At 43.6% G+C, this 23,963-nt stretch overlaps 1 protein-coding gene across 1 annotated transcript; it reads left to right on the top strand.

The window, feature by feature from the left end:
• The first annotated feature begins 1,745 nt into the window (after positions 1 to 1,745).
• On the top strand, positions 1,746 to 20,655 carry LOC106600567 (EEIG family member 2). Its single transcript, XM_014192025.3, has 11 exons — positions 1,746 to 2,165; positions 6,032 to 6,152; positions 6,401 to 6,430; positions 9,012 to 9,128; positions 9,777 to 9,823; positions 12,309 to 12,421; positions 12,653 to 12,748; positions 12,939 to 13,173; positions 13,295 to 13,431; positions 16,839 to 16,902; positions 17,154 to 20,655. The coding sequence occupies exons 1-11, from the start codon at positions 2,020 to 2,022 to the stop codon at positions 17,194 to 17,196; spliced, it is 1,149 nt and encodes a 382-aa protein (XP_014047500.3). The 5' UTR covers positions 1,746 to 2,019; the 3' UTR covers positions 17,197 to 20,655.
• Positions 20,656 to 23,963: the final 3,308 nt, after the last annotated feature.

Here is a 23,963-nt window from a genome sequence, read left to right as displayed (position 1 = left end):
TTATGTTTGCAGACGACACGAAGGTGGTAGGCCTGATTTCCGCCCTATACTACTTCTTCTTCTTGTTCTTGTTCTTCTTCTTCTTCTTCGGTGGGGTTTCTCGGCAGCAACATCAAACGTGCATTACCGCCACCTACTGTACTGGAGTGTGGGCCAGAGACAGATAGAAACTAAATCCTACCTGCTAGCCCTGTTGTTCTTAAAAAAGATAACAAAATATTTGAGACTATATCTAATGACGTTCTACTCAATATACTCTTTAAACTAATTTCCTGTATCCCCTTCTCCCTCATACTAGATCTCGGCCTCTCTCTTTCCCTCTGATACTGCCCCCACTAACACTGTTCTCACCCAGTTATTCATACTATTCACATCCCCTCTCATATCCACCCACTCAGCTCCTGAAACTGATCCCACTTTGCCCTTCCAAACACCCACCTGCCTCCTCCATCCACTGACACCTCCTCCTCCCTCCAGCCTACTGTGCATACTATGGGGTAATGATCCCTCCCTACTGTCGACTCCTCCCATACCTCCCACTCACAGATTCCTGCTATCGCGCTAGATACCAGAGTGAGGTCCAAGGCAGACACTTTCCCTGTGGCTACATCAAACCTGGTCCCTCTGCCATCATTCAGGCACACCAGATCTTTAATTTCTATCAGATTTTCCATGACTTGCCCATTTCCATCCATCTGTTCACCCCCAGCGCGTGTTGTGGGCATTCAAATCCCCACACCACATTACCTTGCTTCTATTCTTGCCCTCCACCCTCTCCAGCACTTCTAGATCCAATATGACAGGGATTATAGTAGTTCACTACCACTAGCACCAATCCTCTCAATCACACCTCCACCACCACATATTCCTGTTCAATACCTCTGCCTAGCATCCTGTAGGGAAGTCCTTGCTTTATTAAGGTGGCTTGTGAAATTTGGCTTGTCACATAAAACCCTCACAAACTTTTACAGGTGCACAATTGAGAGCATCCTGTCGGGCTGCATCACCGCCTGGTACGGCAACTGCACCACCCTCAACTGCAAGGCTCTCCAGAGGGTGGTGTGGTCTGCACAACGTATCACTGGGGGTAAACTACCTGCCCTCCAGGACACCTGCACCACCTGATGTCACAGGAAGGCCAAAAAGATCCTCGAGGACAACAACCACCTGAGCCACTGCCTGTTCACCCTGCCACCATCCAGAAGGCGAGATCAGTACAGGTGCATCAAAGCTGGGACCGAGAGACTGAAAAACAGCTTCTATCAGACTGTTAAACAGCCATCACTAACACAGAGAGGCTGCTGCCAACATACAAACTTGACATAATTTTTATAAATTGATCACTAGTCACTTTAATAATGTTTACATATCTTGCATTACTCATCTCATATGTGTATACTGTATTTTATACCATCTATTGCATCTTGTCTATGCCGCTCTGTCATTGCTCATCAGTACTTATATGTATATATTCTTATTCCATTCCTTTACTTAGATTTGTGTGTATTAGGTAGCTGTTGTGGAATTGTTAGATTATTTGTTAGATATTGCTGCACTGTAGGATCTACACGCTTAAGCATTTCGCTACACTCGCAATAACATCTGCTAACCATGTGTATGTGACCAATAAAATGTGATTTGATGTCCTATGGTTACTTTATTTGGCAGTAGCCGGTCCTAGAAGTGTAACAGGATAGACTACCCTAACTCCACCCTTGTTGCTTGCATTGTTTGAACATGCACTGGAACGCCTCCTCTCAAATGGTCGCTTACCGCGTTAGTGGTAACACTCACTGCGCCGTGAACTAGTTAGGGTCGCTCTGTTATTCATCAACCCCAGATATAGGTAAGGGGGTGTATAGTACTTCCACTCAACGTCAAATCACCTCAGACAGTCAGTGGCAACTGGGAGAAGTGACAGTCAAGAAGCTCAAGCTTTGGCTAGCTGTAGATACTATTATAATTAGGCACCGTCTGTCTGGCTAGCGACCGACAGATTTACCAAGTTACTTTAGCATAATGTCGTTCATTATGATGAAGAAAAAGAAATTCAAATTTAAGGTCGATTTCGAGTTGGACGAACTATCTTCAGTTCCCTTTGTTAACGGGGTCTTGTTCTGCAAAGTACGACTGCTAGACCGTGGCTTTACAGAAGAGTCCTCTCGGTAAGAAAACGCCTTTCCTATTTTATTAAGCGACATACAGAGGTGAGAGCGATTACTGCTGGCAATAGTGGCATTAGCCAGATACAGCTATAGTTAGCTAACTAACTTCACCCGCTAGCTAGCTAGCTTAGTCATGAAGACTGCATGTGGATAGTGTGCTGTGTGTAAGTTAATAGCTAACAATGTCTCTTTTCATTTATTAACGTTATACAATAAGTAGCCTAGTATTCCAAATGGTATGTTATTTTACCCTCTTTCTTGTTTTGATGTAGTTTCCATGGTAATTCGTCTGACATGTTGATTTGACTGATTGTGATTGATTGTTCTGAGTGATTGACACAACGAAGCCCACTGTCAAACATGGCTAGACGTGTGAGGCTTGCTTGATCTGTGATATCTCACCTTTTATGTAGCTTACCTTAAAACATTAATATTGACCTTCAATTGCCAGAAGTTTTAACGTCCGCTAGATTCCATTTTCCACTCTGAAATGCCAAGGAAAAGTAATGTATTTGCTTATCATTTTGTTAAAACCGATATTCCAATATCTCCTAGTTTAGACTGGCTAGGGTCTTATTGATCACACTAGTTGCAAAAACTTGGAAATCATTCATTCCCAATCCGACCCTGTTTTCATGGTAAATTTGGAGATTTTATATTTGGACATTTTTCGCATAGTGAGCTCTATAACAAACACACTTTGCTGGAAAATGTATATTTTTCTTACAAGTAACATGTTTCAAGAACCCCTTCATATGAGACTTTTTAAAGGGTGTCCCATACATTTCCTAAAACCTTATTATCCCACTCAACATCAGTTGATGCAACAATAAATACTTGCTCTCCAAGGATCCAGAGCCATTGAGATGGCTGGACAGATTGGCTAAAAACTAGTTTCAAATCAGTTAGATTGGATCAGTCACGTTAACAGCGTCTAACTCAATTCTCTCATGTTACCCATTCACCATTCCTTCCTGTTTAGACACTGGAACACCCCTTCCTCAGAATTCAGGATAGGACTTTGTCCGTGGCAGTTGAACACACAGACTATTGTTTTCCCTAGAGAGAACCGATCGAACAGCTCTAACGGTTCCTTGTGGTATTTTAAGAGATTCACATGTCAACCCACTCAACCTCACGAGTAGGACTGCACTTAAATGAGTCAGTCTCTGGAAAGTAGTGGACACAACAAGCTAGCTCCTAATGTTTGACTCGGTTGGCATTCCCAGAGTAACTGCCTGCATTTGTCCAATTATGTAAACGTACCATACTGTACCTAGCCATTACTCAAGCCATTGTCTTGTTATTTTTAACCTGTGAAGAGGTTTTGAATGAGTATCTTGTTATTTAGGAAAATGTTTTTGCTGCTCTATTAATATTATACATTTCCTTAGGCTCATTCGAACACACATAGACACACAGACAGGCCATTAGCCTCCTCAGAGTAACTGAATGTGTGATTGAGTTGAAAGAATGGAAAAGGCAGCACTGGGTGATGTGATTATTTAAAAGCCTTTTTACTAGAATACCTGTCTGCTTTGGTCGACAGCCGATGTCTGTTCGACCTCTCCTTGAACTCTCTAATGTTCTATGAGGGAAGTCTAACCGTTACCCAGTTGAGAATTTTGTGTGTGCTAAATTCAGAAAGTATTTAGACCCATTGACTTTTTCCACATTTTGTTACGTTACAGCCTTATTCGAAAATGGATTAAAAAATTACATTCTTACCCCATAATGACAAAGCAAAAACAGGTTTTTAGAAGTTCAAACAGAAATACCTTATTTACATAAGTATTCAGACCCTTTGCTATGAGACTCGAAATTGATCTCTGCTGCATCCTGTTTCCATTGATCATCCTTGAGATGTTTCTACAACTTGATTGGAGTACACCTGTGGTAAATTCAATTGATTGCATATAATTAGGAAAGCCACACACCTGTCTATATAAGGTCCCACAGTTCACAGTGCATGTCAGAGCAAAACCAGGCCATGAGGTCGAAGGAGTTGTCCATAGAGCTCCAAGACAGGATGGTGTCGAGGCACAGATCTGGGGAAGGGTACCTAAACATTTATGCACCATTGAAGGTCCCCAAGAACAAAGTGGCCTCCATCGTTCTTAAATGGAAGTTTGGAACCCCCAAAACTCTTCCTAGAGCTGGCTGCCCGGGCTTTGGTCAGGGAGGTGACCAAGAACCTGATGGTCACGCTGACAGAGCTCCAGAGTTCCTCTGTGGAGATGAGAGAATTGACAGTCCATCATTACTTTAAGACATGAAGGTCAGTCAATCCAGAAAATGTTAAGAGTTTCTCCAAGTGCAGTTGAATAAGCCATCGAGCGCTATGATGAAACTGGCTCTCATGAGGACCGCCACAGGAAAGGAAGACCCAGAGTTACCTCTGCTGCAGAGGATAAGTTCATTAGAGTTAAGTGCACCTCAAATTGCAGCCCAAATAAATGCTTCAGAGTTCAAGTAACAGACACATCTCAACATCACCTGTTCAGATGAAACTGCGTGAATCAGGCCTTCGTGGTTGAATTGCCGCAAAGAAACCACTACTAAAGGACACCAATAAGAAGAAAAGACTTGCTTGGGCCAAGAACCACAAGCATAGGACATTAGACCGGTGGAAATTTGTCCTTTGGTCTCATGAGTCCAAATATGAGATTTTTGGTTCCAAGCGCTGTGTGTTTGTGAGACGCAGAGTAGGTGAACAGATGATCTTCGCATGTGTGGTTCCCCCCGTGAAGCATGGAGGAGGAGGAGGTGTGGTGGTGTGGGGTGCTTTGCTGGTGACACTGTTGGTGATTTTATTTAGAATTCAAGGCACACTTAACCAGTATGGCTACCGCAGCATTCTGCAGAGATACGCCATCCCATCTGATTTGCGCTTAGTGGGACTATCAATGTTTTTCAACAGGATAATGACCCAAAACACACCTCCAGGCTGTGTAAGGGCTATTTGACCAAGAAGCAGAGTGATGGAGTGCTGCATCAGATCACCTGGCCTCTCCAATTACCCAACCTCAACCCAATTGAGATAGTTTGGGATGAGTTGGACTGCAGAGTGAAGGAAAAGCAGCCAACAAGTGCTCAGCATTATGTGGGAACTCCTTCAAGACTGTTGGAAAAGCATTCCAGGTGAAGCTGGTTGAGAGAATGCAAAGCTCTAATCAAGAGAAAGAGTGGCTACTTTGAAGAATATAAAATATATTTGGATTTAACACTTTTTTTTTTGTTGGTTACTACATGATTCAATATGTGTTATTTCATAGATTTGATGTCTTTACTGTTATTCTACAATGTAGAAAATAGTAAAAATCAAGAAAAACCCTTGAATGAGGGGTGTCCAAACTTTTGAATGGTACATATATATGCCATTCAGCAGATGCTTTTATCCAAAGCGACTTAGTCATGCTTGAATACAACTGTTTTTTTTTTCACCTGCATTAATGCTGAAGCACCTTACATATCACTTGCTCTAAAGAGCCAATGCATAGTGTTCTTCATTCCTGGAGCCTACATCTGTCACTGTGAGGGGCCAGAAGCGCAGAATACTGCCATCACATTTCAAAATCTATAATTCACTTAGCCTAGCCTACATCTATGTGAGACTAATCCATAGGAAGGGAAAGAGCATGGGGAAGTTTGTCATTTTTACTTGAAGACTTTTATGTTCCATGTCTCATCTGTCGCACACAGGATCTTCTCATTGACTGTGTTCTTTGTTGACAGCCTAGATTTATCTTAGCCATTAATCAGATCAAGGGATGAATGTGTAGTGTAGTGTACCTAGACATTCCAATCAACTGTCACACAGTTCTGTTTTTTTGGTTGTACTGCTACTAACTTAGTGTCTTCTCCAGGGAGCAGGTCCAGGCTAACTGTGTGCGCTGGAGGAAGAGGTTCTCCTTCCTGTGTAAGATGAGTGCCAACGCTGGGACAGGAGTACTGGACCCCTGTGTGTGCCGGGTGTCTGTGCGCAAGGTACAGGACTCACTACAACAATGCTGCCAAAGTTATGTGCATGCTATGTCAAGTTCAATTGATGACAAGAACATGTATACTAATAGGTCTACTGCTAAAATATGTCTACCACTTGGTCAACTACAGGATGTCAATCACTGTTAAGACTATTGCTACAAAATCTGTGTTTTGAGATCGAAAGTGGAGATGTACTTGGAACACATAAGGATTGTTTGGTTGATGGATAACTATTTCTTTCATCATTTTAGGAAATGAAGGGTGGAAAGACCTTTGCCAAGGTAATCTTTTTGCTTTTGAATTCAGTCAATGACCATCTTGGCATGCTGACATTTTAAAGTAAATACAGAACAGAACATTCTTATCATAATGCAAATTATAGTTAGTCATTCACCGCCTGAAAGTAATTTGTCCATTGTATGTAAAGGTGAGGTTAAGAGGATAGTTAGCCTGTTATTGCCAACTTCCGTCTTTGGTTAGTGATTGCTGTTTAACACTTATCTGTCCTTAAGCAGTCATGAATCCTTATATGGCAATAACTAAAGAATGACGTCACTACCGCATGACTTATTCTTAAAAGGGAAGTACATTGAAAGTAGGGCTGTTGCGGTGACCATATTACTGCCACACCGGCGATCACTTGTCAGTAACACAAGAAAATGACATAACGATAGTGAGGCTATTACAGGGGGTACCGGTACCGAGTCAATGTGCGGGGATACAGGTTAGTTGAGGTCATTTGTAAGGTGACTATGCATACTGTAGATGATAAACAGCGAGTAGCAGCAGGGTAAAAAAAAAAAAGGGAGGGGAGTGTCACTGTAAACCGTCTGGGCGGCCATTTGATTAATTGTTCAGCAGTCTTATGGCTTCCGCACTCTTGTCCCTCTAATCACTGCAAATGTGCGAAAATCTAATCAAACATCTCATAATAGCCCATGAGCGCATGTTGCGCAACATTTCAATAGGCTATGCAATTGCGTGAGAAAACAGAGTGATGGCCTCTACTAAAAAGAGGAGGCTCCCATCAGCTTTCTATAGACTAGGCCTAATATATTTATTTCTCAACTGTCCTAATATTAAGCACATCGTTTGTCTTTAAAACAGGAGTACAGCCTACATGGCTGGCATGAAAATTAACCATGGGGAAAGCATCCTCCATTCGCTATTTAAGTGCATAGATTACATGTATTTTTCCCCTGCCCCTGTTTCGAGACAGGTGCATGATAATGGTCCATTCTAAATCAAAACAAATTTCACACATATATTATTTAGTACAAGATTAAATCAAGAATAGTCTGAGTGACAATATTAGCCTATCACTTGTGAATTATATATTATTACTTGTGAAGGATACCCAGCATAAGAAATTGCCATTACATGCATTTGCAGTTACTTTTGATAATGGTGTTTTCCCGCTAATGGAACATTCACGCTTATAGTGTACTGCCGTGTGCGCATTGCTGCGCTTATAATATGAAGAAATAGCCTAATAATTTATCAACATTTTAAGCTAAAGTTCTGATCTGTTGCGGCAGCCACATTGTGTAAAAACGTTGTTTTTAATGCTAGTGGTTGTATTAATTTGGGATTTATTGCATCCCACAACTGTCCCAGACTATGTTTGGAATATTTATTTCTCTCACAGAATAGGTCAACTTTTGTACTATGGGGGATTGTAGATTGACATAGGCTAGTGGTTTTGCTGTTTGTTAGGCCTACTCATCTTGTTGACTGACAAAGTAAATGTGGACAGTTCTTCCAATATCTTCAATATGCACCTCGGAATTGGATAAGGACGTGCGCAGTTGCGTCCCCGATGTGTCTGTCTTCACTTGTAGCCTGTGAGAAAGATCCGATCACGTGATGGAGATGTGAGTGAGAGGCTATTCGGAGTGCGCAGCACTCAGGGAGAAGGGCACAACGCAGCGCTCTGGACCAAGGGACAATGGCCACTAGCCGCAAAAGGCATGGACTTTTTTTTAGGTTGCATTACGACCACAAAGGGGATGCCACCGTGAAATTCAAGGCATTATCAAGTGCTTGTCAAATTGTTCATGAGAGACTAATGAAGTGTGTACAGCCTGCACAAAAAAACAAAGCAGAGCTCATGCCTTTTCAAGCAACTTTTTTCAAATCATTAGTCGCATCATACAGCCTTACAATGTATTAAAAATCAAAACATATAGCCTGACGTTTGTAGAACAACTAAAGTTGCTCCTATATGCTTCATTTAGAGTTATTAATGTATCTATTTCTTTGTTAACCGCTCAACACAGAATAGCCGCATGTGCGCACTCCCTCAAATCATTTGGAGAAAATATTTATATTTTATTCAGATTTGTTCAGTTCTATTCTTTATGCTATAAAATGACATAAAATAATGCCACGGAGTTGTAAGCAAATCTTGCCTGCTAAATGAACTAGTGTAGCCCACAGATTTAGCATAGCCACATCAGAACCTAAGGACAACTCACGAGTATGCTATTCTGTATGTTTTTTTTATCATGCGTCTTTAGACCTGTCTAAAATAAATAATGGATTTATTGTGAAGGTGTAGGCTATATTATATGGATGTACTAGACTTTTTTTTAAAATGTAGATGTTCCAAAGGTCTACATCAGTGGTTTGTAAGCTACGTGTGAAAGCCAGGAGGTACTAAATGTGTTAAAGGTCAATTACCGTGAGTTATTTGCTTGACAATCACCGGCTGACAAATGTAATGGTTAAAGACCACTAGAATAGCTTCTTACAGATGTGATTGTTAGAAACAGAGTGCTCTGTATTGGAACTCTATGGAACTGAGGCTCTGTTGCCAAGCGGTTACCATAAACCTGAATAGATCTGTTCTCTATTCTGTAGCTGGGTTTTGCTGACCTGAACCTGTCAGAGTTTGCTGGCTCTGGCAGAACGACGCGCCGATGCCTACTAGAGGGTTACGACACCAAGAACTCCAGACAGGACAACTCTATACTCAAGGTACACTTCAGTACAGTTAGACAGGCCTCCAGAACATCTACTGTATAGGACGTGTGTATGACACTTGAGTCTGTCCTCCTCTGCCCTAGTCTACTTGGCTCTGTCCTATCACTCTGAGGAGCCCTACTTGTCTACACCGGGATCACTGCTCTTAAAGGACTGGATAGATGAAAGAAATACACTGATTAGCCTACACAACTTCAGCTATCCAGTCTGTTACTAATGAGTGTTCATGAGGGAGAGGAGACCAGGAAGGGCACCATGTGAGAGTATTGGGTCATAGTCAACATACCCAAGTATTGGCACACATTGGAAGTAAGCACATGGTTAGCTATCATGCTCCTCCACCCCCTAGTCACCATATGTTTACTAATGTGTATGGGTAAACCGTTCCTAACGGGTATGTAATACCACTCCGTACAGTTCAGGATTAGGTATTCTAATGATGTACGTGAAGACGGGCACCTCTGAGCCTGTGATATTGGAGAAGTACCTGTGTCATGAATGTATATTGTACATGCTTCGGGTAGAATTTGTACTTGGACACAGGTCTAGGATCACTTCATCCTGTTTCATAGGGCCTGTGGATGTGTATGAGCCGTGCTGTCACTTTTTTTGACTGACATGTTTTTGTCACCTCTATCACAGGTTGTCATTAGTACACAGCTCATGTCTGGGGACCCCTGCTTTAAAACGTAAGTGCACCTTCCATTACCGTTTTTGTTCAAGCCTTCTGGTGGGTTACATCACAAAACGCTTTTAGGACTTCACTGATTTTGGATCAGTGGTACAACTGCAGGATTAGCATATCGGAAATGAATGCAGTTTTGGCCCATTATTCAGTAAAGGTAAGTAGGAAACATTGATGTGACAGACAGACAGAAGTCTGCATCTGGCCAGACCACAGACACAGAGCAAACCACCAACCTACATATGCATTCAGCATCCTGTCTCTGAGTACACCCAGACACTGCTGCTGTCTCTGTGGCTTTATGAAACGCAGTCACAGAAACACAGGGGGTTAATTGCCGTCCCGTGTTTGTAAAAGTTCAAGCGTTGGCACAGTTTCCTCAGCACCACACAAACAATTTAAAGTCAAGTTATACTTGTGGACTCAAATCAAACCAACTTCTGCCGTTGAACATGAATAGCAACAGTTCTATTGTTAAGATATGCAAAGGTGATGGTAAGAGAACTTCCCCACAGATTCTGTCTGCCTTCTGTTGTTAGAAACGACTGATTTCAGCATGACGTGCCCACACACTACTGGCAGCGCCTTTACTATGGACACACACGTAAACAAACACACACACTGAATCACACTCTACTGCACCACCCCTGTACTCTCTCTCAGAACACGTCGATCTATTGTCAGTTTCCCACAGTGGAGGAAACCGAATGGAATATAACGTTTACAGAGACTTTATATTAGCCTTTATTGAGCGTTCAGAGTAGACAATAAAAACATACTGTGTCTGGCAGTGGGGTAACTGAGTGCACAGAGTCATAGAGGAGGACAAGCCAGAATGGAAAACAAGCAGACTCCGGACATTGTACTCAGCGGTATTGAGGTATAATTTTACTATTGAGGAGGGGGTGAAAATGGACTCACTCCTCACTAATGTAGTGAATGTTGGAGTGTGGGAGGGTTGCCTTGGCTAACACAGTGGAGAGATTCTGGGAGAAAGCTTTCATGCAATCATGAAGTGCTGGTGTGTCTCAGTGCTCCTCGGTGTCCCCCACAGAGTGTCTTTTACTGAGCTTTCCTCCTACAGAATGTGACTCACACACAATGTGTGTGTTGGGAGTATTGTAAGAGCTCTGTGGAAGGCAGGGTGAAACGTACAAATTTGCCAATAACAGCTAGTTTTAAAGTATTTTGTCTGTAATGTATTTTTTGTTATGTCGGACACCAGTAAGACTAAGACTAGCTGTCGCTAATGGGGATCCTAATAAATAACAAACATTTTAATTGGTCTATTATTAACCAATTTACCACCCGGTACCTCCTGTATATATCCTCCACATTGACTCTGTACCAGTACTCCCTGTATATAGCCTCCACATTGACTCTGTACCAGTACCCCCTGTATATAGCCTCCACATTGACTCTGTACCAGTACCTCCTGTATATAGCCTCCACATTGACTCTGTACCAGTACCTCCTGTATATAGCCTCCACATTGACTCTGTACCGGTACCTCCTGTATATAGCCTCCACATTGACTCTGTACCGTAACACCCTGTATATAGCCTCCACATTGACTCTGTACCGTAACACCCTGTATATAGCCTCCACATTGACTCTGTACCGGTACCTCCTGTATATAGCCTCCACATTGACTCTGTACCGGTACCTCCTGTATATAGCCTCCACATTGACTCTGTACCGGTACCTCCTGTATATAGCCTCGCTACTGTTATTTTACTGCTGTGTTGTTGTTTTTTTTACTTGACACGTATTTTTCTTAAAACTGCATTGTTGGTTAAGGGCTTGTAAGTAAACATTTCACAGTAAGGTCTACACCTGTTGTATTTGGCACGTGACAAATAAGATTTGATGTGGTGACGCCACCAGGCAAGCTGAAACTTCCGCCCATGCAAACAGGCTGAGTTAGAACAGAATTTTGACTGCACTGGGCCTTTGACTAACTTTCTCTCCTCCCAGTGTCTCTCTTTAAATGTCTCTCTCCAACTCTCTTCTTCTCCCTCACTTTCACTGTCTCTCTGTCTCTTGTATATCATTTGGTCTCTTGTATGTAATTTGAGTCCACCCCCTCTCCAATCTTGAGTTAGACCCGTTCATCTAAGAAAAATAAAAGAAGTGAGACCTGGTGGTTGACTGTGTTGTGAAAGTGGGGTTATTAAAGATGAACGTGAAGCTCAGCTAACCGGATATAGGGCTCATAAAAACCTCTTGCTAACAGATCAGCACTTCTGATAGGATATGATTCATGTGTTCCAGTTCCACAGAAGAACTTTACATTCACAAAACAAATACAGTTCTAAAGCCATGGGTCACATTATGGCTTTAGATGTTACATTAACATGTATTCAATTCAGCCACAACCAACAACCATGCATGGTAGGGAGTAGTAGGTTTGGAACAGATGGTGTTGTTTGTAAAGCAGGTGATCGGGTCAGTGAAAGCAGTTGATGTAACTGACAATGTCCCTGCAGGCCACCGTCCACGGCCATGAAACTGGGCCTTCAGCAGGCTGAGGCAGAGTGTCTCCACGAAGACAGGAAGGGAGGGGACACGCACACACCAACACCCTGCCTCCCCGTCCCAGGTACACACACACACACACACACACACACACACACACACACACACACACACACACACACACACACACACACACACACACACACACAAACACACACCCAAACACACACATACCTCCCGCTGGCTCTGTACATATAACACTTTGATTTGCAAGGATTAAACCCTGGTAATCATTAGTGCTAATGTTGTGTATTGACATTGTCAAAATATTGTACTGCTGTTCCCTCCTGCTCAGAGCCCCCAGGGAAGTGTGCATCTGTTCCTGATGAACTGGGAGCATGTGGCCATTCTAGAACATCCAGCTACGCCAGCCAACAGTCCAAAGTCTCAGGTAGCTAGTAGCTACACGCCTCGTCTGAACCAAATATGGATGAGAAAAGGCTATGACTTGTGTCATGAACTAAATAAGATATGAACAGCAGGCATGAATGTCTGAAAAGCTATAGCTTGCTGTCAAAGTTATGGTTCTTGTTGCTGTCTCTGTTGTGTGGAGGGTAACATTACCAACTTGTTCCCCATAGGCTACAGCACAGGTCACTCGCGCTCTTCCAGCCTATCAGAGCTCACGCACAAGAGGAACCCCTCAGCGGGCTCCGCCTCGACAAGCATTGCAAGCATTCCTGAACCCAGCGAGGACCGGGGGACTGAGAGGGGGGAGAAGGAGGCCCGCTCTACACCCCTGGTCTCTGTCACCTCCCCCGTGCCTGAACATCCCCCCACCCCCGCAAAGAGCTCTGCCTCAGAGAGACTGAGCAGGTAATATTCACATACTTTGTTGAAAGGTCAGAGATGAGTATCGCAATGTAATCAATAGGAGTCTTTCTTTCCATCTCATCCACCAGTGCTTTTTTTTTTCTTACGTGTGTGTGTGCCTTAGGCATCTGATGAAGCAGAACTCAGTGGAGTCTCAGCTGAAGAGAGTGGATGCTACCCGGGTGGATGCGGACGACATTGTGGATAAGATCCTCCAGAGCCAGGACTTCAGCCACGGCCTACTGGACTCCAGCACTGAGGGTACGCTCACAAGCCCTGGCTTTAGTTCAGAGGGATGGGCTTAGGCTTAGCTCAGTGGGGGATTGGCAGTCTTTACCAATGATCACCTTCAGTGCTCGGTTGTCTCCACCAAGTCTGTCCCCAAACAATGTGATTTGCTGGTTTTAAGCATTAAACATTCAAATAGCTCTTTGTTGACTGTTGCTTGGTGCTATCGTCTTCCATCAGCATCAGCCTGTACCCTACCTGCCCTAAGCTCTCTCCTGGCCCCTTACACTAAGTCTGAATTTGTCCTGCTAGGTGACCTAAACTGGGACATGCTTAAACCACCTAACCAAGTCCTAAAGCAATGGGACTCCCTAAATCTTTCTCAGATTATTACCAATCCCACAAGGTATGACTCCAAACACCCAGAAAAGGCTACTCTCCTCGATGTTACCCTCACAAATAATCCTGATAGGTATCAGTTTGGTGTTTTCTGTAATGACCTTAGTGATCACTGCTTTACAGCCTGTGTTCGTAATGGCTGCTCAGTAAAACCTCCTGTCCCGATTTGTCATAGACGCTTGCTAAAAAACTTTTTAATGAGCAAGCCTTCCTTCATGACCTGGCCTCTGTAAATTGATATAGAATCAGCTTCATCCCCTCTGAAGACACTTGAACCTTCTTTTTTGTTATTTTCAATGTGATTGTTAACAAAGACGCCCCCATAAAGAAAATGAGAATTAAAAACAGGTTCAGCCCCTGGTTTGACCATGATCTTGCAGAGTTACTCCACCTCAAGAATTGCATTTGGCGAAAGGCACAGCACATGACAAATGAGAAATAAGTGCGCTCAGGCTATCCGGAAGGCCAAAGTTAGTTACTTTAAGGATCAGTTCTCTCTGTGGGTCTAACCCCAAGAAGTTCTGGAAAATGTTAGACCTGGAGAATAAACCCTCCTCCTCACAGCTGCCCATGTCCCTTAATTTTGATGCGGTTGTTACTGACAAGAAGCACATGGCTGAGCTCTTTAAACAGCACTTCATTAAGTCAGGATTCCTATTTGACTCAGCCATGCCTCCTTGCCCATCCAACATTTCCTCATCTCCCAGCCCTTCTAATGCGACTAGCCCAGATGCTCCTCCCTCTTTTTCCCCTGCTACAAAGTTTCTCCCTGCAGGCGGTCACTGAGTCTGAGGTGTTAAAGGAGTTCCTTAAACTGGACCCCAAAAAACATGGTCAGATGGTTTAGATCCTTTCTTCAGTAAGGTTGCAGCCCCTATCATCGCCAAGCCTATCTCTGACCTTTTTAACCCCTCTCCTCTCTGGGGAGGTTCCCATTGCTTGGAAGGCAGCCACTGTTCGTCCTTTATTTAAACGGGGAGATCAGGCTGATCCTAACTGTTATAGGTATATTTCCTTTTTGCCCTGTTTATCAAAAGTGTTGGAAAAACTTGTCAATAATCAAATGACTGGCTTTCTTGATGTCTATAGTATTCTCTCTGGTATGCAATCTGGTTTCCGCTCAGGTTATGGATGTCTCACTGCAACCTTAAAAGTCCTCAATGATGTCACCATTGCCCTTGATTCCAAGCAATGTTGTGCTGCTACTTGGCCTAAGCTTTGATATGGTAGGCCACTCCATTCTTGTGGCCCAGCTAAGGCGTATTGGTGTCTCTGAGGGGTCTTTGGCCTGGTTTGCTAACTACCTCTCTCAAAGAGTGCAGTGTATAAAGTCAGAACATCTGCTGTCTCAGCCACTGCCTGTCACCAAGGGTTTACCCCAAGGCTCGATCCTAGGCCCCAGACTCTTCTCAATTTACATCAACAACATAGCTCAGGCAGTAGGAAGCTCTCATCCATTTATATGCAGATAATACAGTCTTATTCTCAGCTGGCCCCTCCCCGGATTTTGTGTTAAATGCTCTACAACAAAGCATTCTTAGCGTCCAACAAGCTTTCTCTGCCCCTTAACCTTATTCTGAACATCTCCAAAACAAAGGTCATGTGGTTTGGTAAGAAGAATGCCCCTCTCCCCAGAGGTGTTATTATTACCTCTGAAGGTTTAGCGAGCTTAAGGTAGTCGCCTCATACAAGTACTTGGGAGTATGGCTAGACGGTACACTCTCCTTTTCTCAGCACCAGTCTCAACGTCAACAGTGAAGAGGCCAGCATCCCGGAGTCGCCTCTTCACTGTTGACGTTGAGACTGGTGTTTTGCGGGTACTATTTAATGAAGCTGCCAGTTGAGGACTTGTGAGGCGTCTGTTTCTCAAAGGAGACACTCTAATGTACTTGTCCTCTTGCTCCGCTGTGCACCGGGGCCTCCCACTCCTCTTTATATTCTGGTTAGAGCCAGTTCGCTCTGTTCTGTGAAGGGAGTATTACACAGCGTTGTACGAGATCTTTCTCAGAACAAGAATAGACTGAGGAGTTTCAGAAGAAATGTCTTCGTTTCTGGCCATTTTGAGCCTGTAATCGAACCCACAAATGCTGATGCTCCAGATACTCAAATAGTCTGAAAAAGGCCAGTTGTATTGCTTCTTTAATCAGAACAACAGTTTTCAGCTGTGCTAACATAATTGCAAAAGGGTTTTCTAATGATCAATTAGCCTTTTAAAATGATTAACTTGGATTAGCTAACACAATGTGCCATTGGAACACAGGAGCGATGGTTGCTGATAATAGGCTTCTATTCGTCTATGTAGATATTCCATAAAAAATCTGCCTTTTCCAGCTACAATAGTCACTTACAACATTAACAATGTCTACACTGTATTTCTGATCAATTTGATGTTATTTTAATAGACAAAAAATGTGCTTTTCTTTCAAAACCAAGGACATTTCTAAGTGACCCCAAACTTTTGAAAGGTTGTGTGTATGTATGTATGTATGTATGTATGTATGTATGTATGTGTATATATATATATATATAACATCTCTCACATATAGGACAGACACTTCAGAACAAACTTCCTTTAGATTTTTCTTGGGGGTGGGTCTCTCTGTTCCATGTAGTGAATCTGTTATTCACTGCGTTTGTATGGGCTAATGGCAGTAAGGCCAAATCAGATTTTCCATAAAATAATTGTATTTTTTCGATACATCAAGGGGTCTTAAAATTCGAAATCAAATAGCAAAATGATCCTTGGTATGACCTTCTTAAAACAATTCATTATAGTTTAGTAGAAACCCCCTCCCCTGGTTTAGACTTGGATTAGGCTAATGGGTTAACAGATTACTGTATTTGTCATTTTCAAGTAACACATTTCTAGTTATTTGCTGCTAAAGCAAAGTCCCTCTATGCCATGCCTCTTTCTCATTGTGAATAATACTCTTGTCAATAACCACTTATTTTTAGATTGCTGTGTTGGTTCCTAAGCAATTTTCGCAGCGCGGCGACCTTGCGTTGATTGACAGTAACTTACTTGTTTGTGCGTGTTACAGAGGAGGGGCTCAAGCTGTTTGTTGGTCCTGGTGGAAGCACGGCGCTGGGCAGCCAACACACCAGGTTGGTGACATCATTACCTAATGCATCAGAAGTGGGTGACTACATAGAAATAGAATGACACAACAGGCACTGTCACTGATATTTCACCTTTTTTTTTTAACTGCACGAGTGCCAATCGATAGTTAAAGAATATTTGATTAATAGACTGTGTTTGTTGGTCGTGAAGAGTTTTTCAGTAATGCCCTTTCACTTGTTTGTGTGAGTTTTGGCTGGTGAGATAACACGTGTTTATGTCTGGTGTTCTCTTTCAGGGTTGGGGCTGGGCCCTACGAGCAGGTGGTGATCAAACGCTAGCCCCCAGGGGGAGCGGACATGTGAGACTGCTCCCCCTAGTGTTAAAGGAAGAAGGTGACCTGAGGTTCATGTCAACTTGTTTTTGAGAAGAGGGAGGAGGATATACAGTGCATTCGTAAAGTGTTCAGACCCTTTCCTTTTCCCACATGTTACAGCCTTATTCTAAAATGTATTCAATTACATTTTTTTCCTCATCAATCTACAAACAATACCCCATAATGACAAAGTGAAAACAGGTTTTTAAAAAACAGAAATACCTTATTTACATAAGTATTCATACCCTGGCCTCCCGAGTGGTCCAGTGGTCTAAGGTACTGCATCGCAGTGCTAGCTGTGCCACTAGAGATTCTGGGTTTGAGTCCAGGCTCTGTCGCCGACCGCGCGCCAGGAGACCCATGGGGCGGCGCACACTTGGCCCAGCGTCGCCCGGGTTAGGGGAGAGTTGGCCGGCAGGGATGTCTTTGTCTCATTGCGCACTCTGACACATTGGTGTAAGTGGGCATTGTGTCAAGAAGCAGTGTGGCTTGGTTGGATTGTGTTTCGGAGGGCGCACGGTTCTCGAACTTCGCCTCTCCCGAGTCCGTACGGGAGTTGCAGCGATGAGACTTGACTGTAACTTCCAATTGGATACCAAGAAATTGGGGAGAAAAAAGTCATGCCCTTTGCTATGAGACTCAAACTTAAGCTCAGGTGCATCCTGTTTCCATTGATCATCCTTGAGCTATTTCTAGAACTTGGTTGGTCCACCTGTGGTAAATTCAATTGGACATGATTTGGAAAGGCACACACCTGTCTATATAAGGTCCCACAGTTGACAGTGCATGTCAGATCAAAAACCAAGCCATGAGTTCGACGGAATTGTCCGTAGAGCTCCGAGACAGGATTGTGTCAAGGCACAGATCTGGGGAAGGGAACCAGAAAATGTCTGCAGCATTGAAAGTCCGCAAGAACACAGTGGCCTCCATCATTCTTCAATGAAAGAAGTTTGGAACCGCCAAGACTCTTCCTTGAGCTGTCCGCCTGGCCAAACTGAGCAATCGGGGGAGAAGGGCCAGACTCCGCCTTTGTAGTGGAGTGGCCAGACGGAAGCCACTTCCAAGTAAAAGGCACGTGACAGCCCGCTTGGAGTTTGCTAAAATGCACCTAAAAGACTCTCAGACAATGAGAAACAAGATTCTCTGGTCTGACGAAACCAAGATTGAACTCTTTGGCCTTAATGCCAAGCATCCCATCTCGAGGAAACCTGGCACCATCCCTATGGTGAAGCATGGTGGTGGGGATGTTTTTTAGTGGCAGGGACTGGGAGTCTAGTCAGGATCGAGGGAAAGATGAACGGATCAAAGTACAGAGAGATCATTGATGAAAACCTGCTCCAAAGCGCTCAGGACTTCAGACTGGGGCGAAGGTTGACCTTCTAACAGGACAACAACCCTAAGCACACAGCCAAGACAATGCAGGAGTGGCTTCGGGACAAGTCTCAATGTCCTTGAGTGGCCCAGCCAGAGCCCGGACTTGAACCCGATCGAACATCTCTGGAGAGTACTGAAAATAGCTGTGCAGCGACTCTCCCCATCCAACCTGATATCGCTTGAGAGGATCTGCTGAGAAGAATGGGAGAAACTCCACAAATACAGGTGTGCCAAGCTTGTAGCGTCATACCCAAGAAGACGCGAGGCTGTAATCGCAGCGGAAGGTACTTCAACAAAGGGTCTGAATACTTATGTAAATATGATATTTGTCATTATGGGATATTGTGTGTAGATTGATGGGAAACAACGATTTAATAAATTGTAGAATAAGGCTGTAACGTAACAAAATGTGGAAAAAGTCAAGGTCTGAATACTTTCCGAATGCGCTGTATAGACTTGAGTGGAGCAGTATAATGTTCTCTCTACCCAGAGGGGGTAGTGTTTCAATTCTGCAGGCCTTATGTAACATTTTTAGATAAGTAGGAGACTACTGTGCTCTTACAACAAAAATGGCTTGTGAATTTTTTTATGGAAGTCAAATGGTTCTAGGTTATTACTCTGGGAGGTATGTTGTAATTTACAGTTGTATGTTGCTGCTTGACGTGTTCACTGTGTAAAATGCGCAGGGGGTGTAGTGGAGGACAAATAAACAAAGTTGACTCAGCTATTTTTTTGGTACAACAGTTTACCTACCTTTTGTGGAAAAATGCATTGAACGTATAGGGAGTGATCAGTTTATCTACGAATAAAAATGTTAACCTGCGCACACAGGTGTTTTAACTGACAAAATGTGGCCATGAGCTCATTTCATTTTCCACAATGACCTTAACTGACTAAAGAACTATACACACACACAGGTTGTGATGTCATCCACCTACAGGTGCCTGATTCTGTCGTATGAACAAAGAACTGACAGTGTGTTCAGCTATACATGAAGACTCAAGCCGGGAACATCATTAAGATTCTATAAGCAGCGGAATTATATATGGTACCAGATGGTGTTGCTGCTTGGCTCCTTTGTGATGAGGGAGGAGAAGTGTTAAAATCAGATTTAGTTGACGATGTCCTTGTAACTGGATTAGTTACAAGACAGTCCTGTGGGTTGGTGTTTAGGTGTTGAATCCTCAGCAAAACGGTTATATCGTAGCTTCACTATGGTCTATGATCCCAATATTGACAACAGTTCAGTTCACACTTGCTTTGATTTACAAAATTGTATTTGTAAGTATTTGGAGAGGCCTCCTTGTGCAGACATCAAATCAGGTGTTTATTTTTTTCAGAAAGCTTATTTTGATACTGTATTAGTAAGTAGGAGGGAAAACTGATTTAGGGACAGTGAGCATTTTGCGAGTACAAAGTGGGGCATGGGCAGGTTCATTCAAGGAAAGATGGAGTCAGTCAAGTACAGTGATCAAACCAGGATCAGTTCTGACAAGCATCAATCATCTGCAAGGCCAAATGTGACCTTTTTGTTTTGTGCCTTGTTGAAATATTGTTTGTGGGAGTTTATGTCCATGATGCAGTATGATAAGTGTTGCCTCATTCAACCTCGCATTCAATTAGCAGACCAGTTCTTGTATTTGTGTATGTTGATACTGTCTGCATTTATCGGTATGAATACAGATTAGAGAAGAGGGGGAAAAAATGTATTCTGATTTTCATAATGTTACATTTTTAATGACTTTCTTATATGTCCACTTTACCACAGTGATACCTTTTATAGCATGTCTTTATGATGTTGGTGTAGTACTTTGTTAGTTGCTTTTCTGGTTATTTCTGTAGATTGATGTTGCAAGTGCTGGTCCCACATTGTTTAATTTTCTAAATGTTGGAAGATGGTTATTTCAATACTGTATCCCAATTCACAAACACATGCTGTGTTGTACTGTAAAGTACCCTGTGTAAAAAAAAAAATGTTTTTTTTAAATCCTTGCACGTATCCGGTGTATGTGACAATATCTTAATAAAACAATTCCACTTATTTAGTAAACCGTGGTGCTTTTGCTCAATAGCGGTTTTTGTCTTTCCTCTGCTAAACTGTAGCCTACTTTTCCTTCCCAGCTACAAAGAATCAAATTAAAGTTTGATTGCATACACAGATCTGCAGATGTTCTAGCAGGTGACGTGAAGTGCTTATGTTGCTACCTCCGACAGTGCGGCAGAATGCTTGTGTTGCTAGCTCCGACAGCGCGGCAGAATGCTTGTGTTGCTAGCTCCGACAGCGCGGCAGAATGCTTGTGTTGCTAGCTCCGACAGCGCGGCAGAATGCTTGTGTTGCTAGCTCCGACAGTGCGGCAGAATGCTTGTGTTGCTAGCTCCGACAGCGCGGCAGAATGCTTGTGTTGCTAGCTCCGACAGCGCGGCAGAATGCTTGTGTTGCTAGCTCCGACAGCGCGGCAGAATGCTTGTGTTGCTAGCTCCGACAGCGCGGCAGAATGCTTGTGTTGCTAGCTCCGACAGCGCGGCAGAATGCTTGTGTTGCTAGCTCCGACAGCGCGGCAGAATGCTCGTGTTGCTACCTCCGACAGCGCGGCAGAATGCTCGTGTTGCTACCTCCGACAGCGCGGCAGAATGCTCGTGTTGCTACCTCCGACACCGCGGCAGAATGCTCGTGTTGCTACCTCCGACAGCGCGGCAGAATGCTCGTGTTGCTACCTCCGACAGCGCGGCAGAATGCTTGTGTTGCTACCTCCGACAGCGCGGCAGAATGTCTAGCGAATACAATACTAATGCACAAACAATCTAAAAAAAAGAACAATCCAAAGTACATATATTACAGTGAGCATGTGTGAGAATACAGAATATAAATATGTGGTGTTTATAGACAAATAATTTGGTAAAGAAAATGAGTATGCACAGTAGTAGGTAGATTTAAGATGAGCTATGTTGAGAATACAGTTTATAAATGCGCAGAGTAAACAGTCCTGGAGGGCAGGCAGCAATGCCCCCTGTGATGTGCTGGGCTGACCGCAGAGCCATTCTGTTGAGGGCGGTGCATTCCGACAGAATGCTCTCAATGGTACATCTGTAGAAGTTTGTGATGGTGTTAGGGGCCATGCTGAATTTCTTCAGCCACCTGAGGAGAGAGGTGCTGTTGCGCCTTCTTCACCACACTGTCGGTGGGGTGGGACCATTTCAGGTCCTCACTGATGTGCACGCCAAGAATAGTAAAGCTTTTGACCCCCTGCTGTGGCCCCATCGATGTGGATGGTGGCGGGACTCCTGTAGTCCACGATCAGTTCCTCTGTTTTTACATTGAGGAACATTAGGTTGTCGTCCTTGTTGGTATTCAGGCATACCACTGTCGTGACATCAGCAAACTTGATGATTGCGTTGGAGTCGTGCATGGCCATGCAGTCATGGGTGAACAGGGAGTACAGGAGGGGGCTGAGCACACACCCCTGTGGGGTCCCCATGTTGAGGATCAGCGTGGTGGACGTGTTGTTGCCTACCCTCATCACCTGGGGTCGGCCCATCAGGAAGTGTAGTTGCACAGGGAGGAGTTCAGACCGAGGGCCTCTTTATGGATGCTTCAAAATGGAGTCTGATTTTGAAACAGCGGATCCATTCAGGCTCAAAAAGCAGCTATATTACTCCTATCATTAGTACTCAACGCAGGGTCGTGTGGGGGTTGAGATAGCCCTCAGGGCTACTTGTCACCGCCAGTCTGGCACCCTGGCTCTGCATTGCAGGGCAGATGGCTTGCTGCCATGGATCTTTATACTATCACTGGCAAGGAGGGAACGTTCTTGGAATAATCCTATTTAATTTACAGAGCTGCTGCACTAGGTTGGGATTGGGATGCTGAGACCAATTTTTGCTGCATAAAAAGGCCCATGTATTACCGTGAGGGGAAGAATGAATACATGTAGTGAACAACTGTCTTTGACTCTAGCTTTTGAATATATGAGAGAAGGGATTTGTATATTCTTGATTGTCAGCGTATACTGCAGTGATTGAGGGGGAATTGTTGGAGCAGTCTCCTGTGTCATAAGGGCTCAGACTTCATAGCAATAATGTACAGTATGCACTAACTGTAAGTCACTCTGGATAAGAGTGTCTGTCTGCTAAATGACTCAAATGTAAATAATGGCAAGAGCAGTAGGCATAAATAAATCAAAGCTTGACCGTTTACTTGTGTACACACACCTAGGACTGATCATATGCAAATGCTTAAAGACACAATAGGCTAACCTAACACACTTAATAATGGATGGGAGAATGCCAATACATTTTTCAAAACAACATGATCGTGCATCGGTGTATATGTAACAGTGTAGGCAACCAATGATCTGGGTCAACAGCATCAATATAACAGTGTAGGTTCCGTCCCTTTCTTCGCTCCAACCTGGGCTCGAACCAGGGACCCTTGCACATATCAACAACTGACACCCACGAAGCATCGTTACCCATCGCGCCACAAAAGCCGCGGCCCTTGCAACGCAAGGGGAACAACCACTTCAGGTCTCAGAGCCAGTGACGTCACTGATTGAAACGCTATTAGCGCGTACCACCGCTAACAAACTATCCATTTCACATCGGTTACATATACATTGAGTCAAAGATTTTGAATTCCTCCCTGCAGCAGTTAGTGTACATGTAGAGCTTACTTTGGTACCCGTTTAGGAGACTCACTCATTGGACGAGAGAAACACTCTTTTCACGCCACTTCAATACAGAAGTTACTTTTTCGTAGCAGGTTAAGAGACTGGGGAAAAGGTTAGGGAAAATGGTCACCTAATCTGCTACAAAAATCACTTTGTATCGAAGTGGCTTGAAAAGCGTGTCCCCATTTGACAAACAGCGGCCTCCACTTCGGTGCTTTAAATGCCAACAGATTGGGCATGTTGCTCATTTGTGCACTGTGCAAAGGTAAAATGAGATGTGCAAAACCATGGTGGTAGATATTGTAGACTCCTTGGCCTTCATGTGTAGTGGTTAGAGCGTTGGGCCGGTAACCGAAAGGTTGCTTGATCGAATCCCCGAGCTGACAAGGTAAAACTCTGTTGTTCCCCGGGCTCCGAAGACGTGGATGTCGATTATGGCAGCCCCCCGCACCGCTCTGATTAACATTTCCCTGTAATGGCTGTATGGTAGAGGAAACAATTGAACATGTATGAAATTCAGGGTTAGTTAAGAGAATAATATAGTGGCTCATAATAATGGCTGGAACGGAGTATATGGAATGGCATCAAACCATGTGTACCATTCCACTGATTCCGCTCCAGACATTACCATTACCAACAATTAAAGGCGTCACAACCTCCTGCGGTATGGTATGCTCGAGTAGGTCGTGAC

This window comes from Salmo salar, chromosome 03, assembly GCF_965601325.2.
Source record: "Salmo salar chromosome 03, fSalSal1, whole genome shotgun sequence".
NCBI classification, from domain to species: Eukaryota; Metazoa; Chordata; class Actinopteri; order Salmoniformes; family Salmonidae; genus Salmo; species Salmo salar.
The sequence above is the reverse complement of the archived record's forward strand: the minus strand, read 5'-3'. Positions and strand labels throughout refer to the sequence as shown.

Excerpts from the sequence above, each read along its gene's own strand:
- LOC106600567 (XM_014192025.3), top strand. The coding sequence starts at position 2,020 with ATGTCGTTCATTATGATGAAGAAAAAGAAATTCAAATTTAAGGTCGAT. Across the intron at positions 6,153-6,400 it reads GCCGGGTGTCTGTGCGCAAG|GAAATGAAGGGTGGAAAGAC; the intron begins GTACAGGACTCA and ends TCATCATTTTAG. Across the intron at positions 6,431-9,011 it reads GTGGAAAGACCTTTGCCAAG|CTGGGTTTTGCTGACCTGAA; the intron begins GTAATCTTTTTG and ends TCTATTCTGTAG.